Here is a 9,306-nt window from a genome sequence, read left to right as displayed (position 1 = left end):
TGCTGTTTTAGAATAAGCAAATTATCTTCTCTGATTGTTATCACCTATAATTCTTCTCATAAATTGCATTGCTCTCAGAAAAGTTGACCAAATATATGATTCTCAAGTGTAAGATTTAATTGAAATTAACACTATTAACTAAATCAGTTAACTACATCCTAAGGTTCTGATGTAATCATTCTAGCTAATGTAATTATAGAAAACTAATTTCAAATAAATCAAGATCCATCAGAATGTCTTATTCATCTTTTTCAACAATGTATGCCGATTTTGCATAATTGATTTTAAATGAAATGTACATTTTATAAAACCATGGTTTAAGTTTATTTTATACCTTTCATTTTTTAAAAATTTTGATATTATAAAATAATGTCTTTAAATATACCTTCCATTTATCCCAGTGCTTTCTTCCCTCATACTTCTCCTTGCTCAATTTTAAATTCATGACCTCTTTATTTCATTATTTGTTTTTTCTTGCCATTCCTGCATATGCATATATATATATATATATATATATATATATGGTATATGTATATGTATGATATATATGCGTATACATATATGTAAATATTCCTAAATTCAACTATTTGAACTTACATTATAGTACTTGTATTTATTAATTTTAGAGTTAACCATTTGATATTGGATAAGCAATTGGTTTGTTCTTCCCTATGAAAGACTACTTCCCTAGCTTTCAAATTTCTTGAGTTGTCTAGGAGTTAGACCCATGGGGTCATTCCTCTGTTCATTTAGACATGTCTATTGTTGTCCTTGTTCAGTTCATATTCAGACATGTTAATATGATTTTATCATATGAACTTAGCTTTCACTACTACACTAACTCCAAAATATTTACTGATTTCAGGGTTATCTTTTATTTGTCATTGTTTCTCAAATATATAAAGAATTAGCAATTTGCAGCAATGTCCCATGCTGCCATAGTAAAAACCAGAGCAGAATGAAGTATTAGCGATCCATGGTATGCATTAAATGTGTTTATCATGTTGAGAATGTAAGTTAATGTAGTATAAACATCCATTAAAACAATTATAATAAGGGAAATTGGTCTGAAGTTCTCTTTCTTTGTTGGATCTTTGTGTGGCTTTGGTATCAGTGTAATTGTGGCTTCGTAGAAGGAATTGGGTAGTGTTCCTTCTGTTTCTATTTTGTGGAATAGTTTGAAGAGTATTGGTGTTAACTCTTCTTTGAAGGTCTGATAGAATTCTGCACTGAAACCATCTGGTCCTGTGCTTTTTTTGGTTGGAAGACTTTCTATGACTCCTTCTATTTCTTTAGGCATTATGGGACTGTTTAGATGGTCTAGTTGGTCCTGATTTAATTCTGATATTTGATATCTGTCAAGGAAATTGTCCATTTCCTCCAGATTCTCCAGTTGTGTTGAGTACAGGCTCTTGTAGTAGGATCTGATGATTTTTTGGATTTCCTCAGTTTCCGTTGTTATATCTCCCTTTCCATTTCTAAGTTTGTTAATTTGGATACTTTCTCTGTGCCCTTTGGTCAGTCTGGCTAAGGGTTCATCTATCTTGTTGATTTTCTCAAAGAACCAGCTCCTGGTTTTGTTGATTTTTTGTATGGTTCTCTTTGTTTCTACTTGATTGATTTCGGCCCTGAGTTTGATGATTTCCTGCCTTCTACTCCTCCTGGGTGAAATAGCTTCTTTTTGTTCCAGGACTTTCAGGTGTGTCATTAAGCTGGTAATGTATGCTCTCTCCATTTTCTTTTTGGAGGCACTCAGGGCTATGAGTTTTCCTCTTAGCACTGCTTTCATTGTGTCCCATAGATTTGGGTATGTTGTGTTTTCATTTTCATTGTGTTCTAAAAAGTCTTTAATTTCTTTCTTTATTTCTTCCTTGACCAAGGTATCATTGAGTAGAATATTGTTCAGTTTCCATGTGTATGTGGGTTTTCTGTTGTTTTTGTTGGTATTAAAGACCACTTAGATCCAGAAATGAACCCACACACCTATGGCCAGTTGATCCTCGACAAAGAGGCTGAAAACATCCATGGAAAAAAGATAGCTTTTTCAACAAATGGTGCTGGTTCAACTGGAGGTCAGCATGCAGAAGAATGTGAATTGATCCATCCTTGTCTCCTTGTACTAAGCTCAAATCCAAATGGATCAAGGATCTCCATATAAAGCCAGACACTCTGAAGCTAATAGAAAAGAAACTGGGGAATACCCTTGAGGACATCGGTACAGGGAGAAAGTTTCTGAACAGAACACCAATAGCAAATACTCTAAGAGCAAGAATTGACAAATGGGACCTCATAAAATTACATAGTTTCTGTAAGGCAAAGGACACCATCAAGAGGACAAATCGGCAACCAACAAATTGGGAAAAGATCTTCACCAATCCTACATGAGATAGATAGCTAATATCCAATATATATAAAGAACTCAAGAAGTTAGACTCTGGAAAACCAAACAACCCTATTAAAAATGGGGTACAGTGTTAAACAAAGAATTCTCACCTGAAGAACTTCGGATGGTGGAGAAGCATCTTAAAAAATGCTCAACTTCATTAGTCATTAGGGAAATGCAAATCAAAACAACCCTGAGATTTCATCTTACACCAGTCAGAATGGCTAAGATTAAAAATTCAGGAGACAGCAGGTGTTGGAGAGGGTGTGGAGAAAGAGGAACACTCCTCCACTGCTGGTGGGGTTGCAAATTGGTACAACCACTCTGGAAATCAGTCTGGCGGTTCCTCTGAAAACTGGGCACCTCCCTCCCAGAAGATCCTGCTATGCCACTCCTGGGCATATACCCAGAGGATTCCCCACCATGTAATAAGGATACATGCTCTACTATGTCCATAGCAGCCCTTTTTATAATTGCCAGATGCTGGAAAGAACTCAGGTATCCCTCAACAGAAGAGTGGATGCAAAAAATGTGGTATATCTACACAATGGAGTACTATTCAGCCATTAGAAACAATGAATTCATGAAATTCTTAGGCAAATGGATGGAGCTAGAGAACATCATACTAAGTAAGGTAACCCAGACTCAAAAGGTGAATCATGGTATGCACTCACTAATAAGTGGATATTAACCTAGAAAACTGGAATACCCAAAACATAATCCACACATCAAATGAGGTACAAGAAGAAAGGAGGAGTGGCCCCTGGTTCTGGAAAGGCTCAGTGAAGCAGTATTCGGCAAAACCAGAACGGGGAAGTGGGAAGGGGTGGGTGGGAGGACAGGGGAAGGGAAGGGGGCTTACGGGACTTTTTAGGCTGAGCCTGTCTTAGGTCATTCTGACAATAATGTCTTCCTGATCACCTTCAGGGTCACGAGCAGCATGTTTGTGTTTATTTGAATAAAGGTGACATTTTAGCATTTTTAATAATGTTACATTATAATATATATTATAATATATGTATGCATAATTTTTCAATGATGTGCAAAATCTTAGCCATCCTTGGCTTGCCACCCTTTAAATTAATAATTCTATCTGGGGTTCAATTTTAGTCTCAAGCTATGTACTTTAGGTGCCAACATATTGATGTTGTTAAAGACAAGCTTTAACACAATGTGCAGGAATAAAAGTGTTCCCATGACAAGAAAGGCTAGTATGATCAAGCTATACATGCCACGCTTAAAGTTTGACCAAGATGAAAATACTGACTTCAGGCTATGAATAATTTTAACAGCAATAGCAGTAGCACCAAAGCTCAGTGGAGCAGGATTCTTTAAGTTCATAATCTCAGCATGTAAACCTAAAACATCCAGAGTGGTGTTGGAATTATGCCAAATACACTTCTAGTGTCTTTGAACGTTTTCCCAATTATAGTGACTGTCATTGTATACTTTAAAAGTAACATAAATCCATTGGTATTTGGCATGGCACTTGAGATGGCTTCTCACTCTGAGACTCTCCTATCTTTTTATCCTAGTTTATCTTCCTAACTTTCTATATTTATTTTACACCTTTTCCCAATTGCAACTTGTTCCTCCCAATAGATCACTTGTATATTGCTATTGCTCCCCATAATCCCCCAGAATCTGAATGCTCTTTTTTTTCTTTCCCAGTTTGTTCAGTCAATCATGGCTATTTACTAACATCTGATGATTTGCAATTAGGAGGATCTGATGAGAAAGAACGTGAGCAAGAGGCATATATTTTTCTAGGTATAAATTTCTGAGTTACCTCACTCAACACAATCTTTGCTAGTTCCATTGTTTTTCTTGAAATGTTTGTAATTTCACTTTCTTAGCACTGAATGGTATTCCATCATGAACATGTATGACATTTTCATTGTCCACTAATCAGTTGAAGAATATTTTGGTTTTTGGTTTGTTTGTTTGTTTGATTGATTGTTTTAAATTGTCTAGGTATTGTCAATAGAGTAACAATGAACATGGCTGTGCAAGTGTATGCATTGTATCATTCCTGGTTATTAGGCTACATTAGTATAGCTTTCCGAATCGAAGATGGAATGTCCATTGTTAATGTTTAATTCAGCTCACGCTTAAGCAGACCTTTAGAAGAGACTTCATAAATTTAGCTTCTGATATGTTAAGGACATACCTTCTCATAGCAAATCCCCTATTCCTCTGGACCTTCTAATATTTCTGGCCTCTCTTTTGAAATAATCCATAAGCTTTAGAGGCTGGAATTGTTTTGTAAATTTATCAGTTTGGACTAGGCTCCTGAACAGTTCAATTTAATAGGTTGTAACTTCCTGTAATGATATCTTTCTGCTGCAATGAAAAAATTCCTTGATGAGAGAGAGGTGAGAACTACACTTACCAGTAATAAGATCACATATTTTATTGTTTTTAATCAATATATTTTATCTCTAGCAAAATCATTTCTTTAACTCTTTCTAAAAATATTTCTATTATTCAATCATGATCTCATTACCAAAGTAGGACTTTAAATTCAAAAATAAATTTCTCTTCTGTCCATACTACTTGAAAATATCCTAATATGAGGGGAGTTTTTTATAAATATTATACTTTATAAATGTATTGAATTAATAAGACTATGAATAAACAAAGTACATCAGAAAAAAACAGTTACTATGTTCTTCTTTATAAGGCTCCCATGAATAAACAGAACCTTTGATGAATTAGTGTTTTGATCTCAGTCCTTGAAAGCTTGCCAATAAGCATGGTTTAGAAATTGCCTCCTGAGAATGACCAGGTTACGTGATGCTCATGACTTTACATAAGTCCCACAATCATAAACTAGAGACAAAAACATAGACTGTTGTCCTAATATTTATACTCACTCATGGAATAAATTCAAACCATAATTTTCTTATAAAAATTGATTTTAACAAAGACTCGAGGAAAGGATAATTTCCTTCTGATTTTTTAAAAAATGTGTACACAAAAGAATGAAAAATGTAATATCAAGAAAAACAAAAGATCTCAGGCAGATATGTTCAGATCTGTAGGTAAATTTTCTATTTTAATTGTGAGAAAATTTGGAAGTTGAATGTTTTCAAGCACATAATATTGGAAATATTTTTCCTGTTTTTCTTCTGCCAACTTTGACATTTTGAGTAAGTATTTTTAAAATAGTGGAGGTTGAAACAAATAAAATAAGATTGCATTTTAAAATATAAGTTTCCATATAATTTAGCTTGTATAGATGTAACAGGATTGTGACAAGCATAGAGTAAATGGAAGGATATGATACCAGTGATAATTCATATTTCAATAAATAATTATAATTAAATTTTGTTTGAAATTTTCAGAAGATAATAAACCATCTTTTAAATAGCTATTTGTCCTAATGTAGTCTACTAACGTTTAATAAAATGTACTTAGAGTTAATTGATATAGAAAATATCTGGAAATATATAAGTTGTCTTTGATTAAATGCTGTATATTTTACTTAGATTTACTGAACTAAGTGTGACTAGGATTCTTGTGTATCTCATAATTTTAATATGATCACAGACTCAATGTGAATTTGTGTTGTATTCAAATGAATTCATAAATTAATTAATTATTTTCTATCTACTAGATTATAATATAGACTAATAAGACCACATGTATAACATTTCATGCCAATAAATTCATAAAAAAATTATTTAGAATACCACTAGTTTTATTGTTTTATAGCACATAATAGCACTTCTAATATAATCAAATTCTGCTCTATACTTCTATTTGGAAATCTAATCATGTATATTTATATACTGTTATAATGAAAGTGCAGTGACAGACATTTACACATACATCTCTGTTATCATACAGTATAGGTATTACCTTTGATTGCCCATCTTTTAGGGTCATTGACTATGTACATCTGGAATCAAACAAATAAACCAGACTTCATCCTCATGGGGTTGGCAGATTCTAAAGAAATACAGCTGGTCCTCTCTGTACTGTTTCTCCTGATATACCTGGTCACTGTTCTGGGCAACATAGGCATGATGTTGATCATCTGTCTAGATACTCAGCTTCACACTCCAATGTATTTTTTCCTCATGCATTTGTCATTTCTTGACCTAAGTTATTCTACTGCCATAACACCAAAAACATTAGAGAACCTGCTAACAACAAACAAGAGCATTTCCTACACAGATTGTTTCACCCAACTGTACATTTTCATCCTCTTATCAGCTACTGAATGTTTTTTGCTTTCCTCAATGGCCTATGACCGCTACATAGCCATCTGCAACCCTTTACATTACCCTGTTATTATGTCTTCACGATGCTGCCTTGCTCTCCTTACTGGGTCCTATGTAATTGGAACTGTGGATTCCTCTGTAACTGTGTTTAGCATGATTACGCTACATTTCTGCAAGTCCAACATCATCCATCATTTTTATTGTGACACGTCTCCACTTCTATCTCTGTCTTGCAGTGACACACATGTAGTTGAAGTCATTATATTCATTTTTGCAGGTTCCACAATCCCGGGGTCACTTATCGCAATATCTTCATCCTATGTATCTATTCTTTCTACTATTTTGAAAATAAATTCCACTTCAGGAAAGCAAAAAGCCTTTTCCACTTGTGCCTCTCATCTCCTCGGAGTGACTGTTTTTTACAGCACTCTGATTTTTACTTATTTAAAGCCAAGTAAGTCTTATTCTTTGGGAAAGGATCAAGTAGCTTCTATTTTCTACACAATTGTGATTCCCATGCTGAATCCACTTATTTATAGTCTCAGAAACAAAGAAGTCAAAAGTGCTGTAGTTAGATTAGTGAAGAAGAGACAAGGTTCCAGAAAGTTAACGTAACAATGATATGAACCAGTCAGTCACTTTTTTTACTTGCATGTACCCTTGGTGCATTTCTATAAACAAGTACAATTAATTTTACTTTTCTATTTCTTTGGGTCTTGCCTTATACAAACATAGGTTAGTAATTTCCAGGAACCCAGTTTTAGATGTTAGTTTTCCTGGCTGAATTTCATGTATCATAGTAAAAACCTGTCTTTTGTTTTGTTTTACTTTGTTTTGTTTTGAAGAATACTAGTTTACAAGATACGAAAACATGCTTGAAATTCTTAGATCCATATCATATAAAATTTCTCACTTATTAAATATTTTAATAAATATACTGAAACGGTAATTTGGGCAATGTCTATATTTTCAGAAGTCACTCACTGTATAATTTGCAGTCAATTTCTTAAGTAGTTTTTGACAAGGAATTAAATGTATTGTTAAATTACTTCAGTGCTACAATATAGATGGTAATTCCACATACATGTGATAAGATGATGGAAGTAACACTTGAAATAATAAAATGTATTTCATTTTGCTTCATAAATTCAACTTCTGACATATTTTAAATGACTGTCATTTCTTGAATAATATTCTATGTTGTTTTATAAATTACTTTTTCATAATTTAATATACAAGCATATATTTACCTTAAAAAGAATGTGCTCAGTTGTGTCTAAATTTGAATTTTAAATAAATGTTTGAAGTAGCATTAAGTTATAGAAAATTATATTGTGTTGTAAATCATAATGTTTTAGTGACAAATGTGAAAGCATTTAAAGTTCAAAAAGAAGAGAAAAGTTAAAAATTATTGACACTCTGAAGCATTTTCTTCTCAGTTAAAACTGAATGTTTGTTAGTGTATGTCCCATCAAACAAATTTTTCTGTGTACTCATTAATAGCATTATTCATTCTCTTGAATGTTTATTATTTGATCATCTCTTTACCATAAATGTCTTCTTAATGATTGGGCCATATCTATAGTCCTGTCTTGTGTTGCTCTAGACATGATACACTGTAAATCTGTCAACTTCAAAATTTGCATGCAATACCTTCCCTTTTGTTTTAATTATTAAGCCCTGGAGAACCATGCAATTCTAACACTTAATTAATTGCAATACCTACAGTTAATTTTCCTTTATATTACAAACTGGGTATGTAAAATTGTTTCAAAATAAATGTTTTAATAGATAACTATTCAATTCATTTTATTGATTTTCCCCATGGTCATGGATGTGCATGTAGTATGTGAGTATCAATATCCTATGGATGTGTTTGTATTTGTTTGTATGCATGTGTTCTTGAGGATGCATGGGGAAGGGAAGACCAGTAATTGATGTCAGGTGTCCTTATATATTGTTCTTCACATTAGTGTTTGAGAGTGGTTATCTTATTGAACCTAGGATGAGCTTATTGCCTAGGCTGGGTGGTCAGGGATTCTGTGAATGCAATTATCTCTGTTATCCTACACAAGGGTTTTTGTATATGCCTGGTTGCCTTGTCCCTTTTATTAGTCTGCCTGCGGACTGAATACCCATCCTTGTGCTAGTATAACACAGACATACCAACTCCATTTTCACATTTTAAAAAGGTGACACACTGGGGCCAATAATTTATAATAAACTGATATTCTGTTGACTGACATGAAATTTATCAGACTGGATGAATATTTATTTCACTAAAATTATGTAACATATATGTAATCATCTGGTTTTCATAAGCTACTTCACAAACTGCCTTTATCATATGTAAATATTGTAGAAAGGATTTATGAATTATATTTCTTGTGGTATCTGTGTTTTCTAGAATCTGTTTTTATATTATTTTTATTTTATTTTTGTTATTAAAATAGTGATTTTTAAAACATTTGTAGTTCATACATTTACTATATTTTGTCATTTCTGACCCTGAATAAGCTATTTCAGGTTTTTGAGACTCTCTGATTTTCTATACATTTAGCATGTGGTTTTCCTTTTCAGTATACCTATGTTTGTTTATATAATTCATAAAACTTAGTAGTTCATCACACAGGTCAATAGTATATGTACCATTATAGATAGCTTCTGAATTGAAAAGAAATTGTCATTGTATGT

The 9,306-nt window shown here is 33.0% G+C and overlaps 1 protein-coding gene across 1 annotated transcript; it reads left to right on the top strand.

Moving 5' to 3' along the window:
- Positions 1–6,279: 6,279 nt before the first annotated feature.
- LOC127684801 (olfactory receptor 8H3-like) lies at positions 6,280–7,227 on the top strand. Its single transcript, XM_052181632.1, has one exon. It carries the CDS (start codon positions 6,280–6,282, stop codon positions 7,225–7,227), a length of 948 nt encoding a protein of 315 aa, XP_052037592.1.
- Positions 7,228–9,306: the final 2,079 nt, after the last annotated feature.

This window comes from Apodemus sylvaticus, chromosome 5 (assembly GCF_947179515.1).
Source record: "Apodemus sylvaticus chromosome 5, mApoSyl1.1, whole genome shotgun sequence".
Lineage (NCBI taxonomy): Eukaryota > Metazoa > Chordata > Mammalia > Rodentia > Muridae > Apodemus > Apodemus sylvaticus.
This window is presented reverse-complemented; position numbering and strand designations above follow the sequence as displayed.

Coding starts and splice junctions, on each gene's coding strand:
- LOC127684801 (XM_052181632.1), top strand. CDS start 6,280: ATGTACATCTGGAATCAAACAAATAAACCAGACTTCATCCTCATGGGG.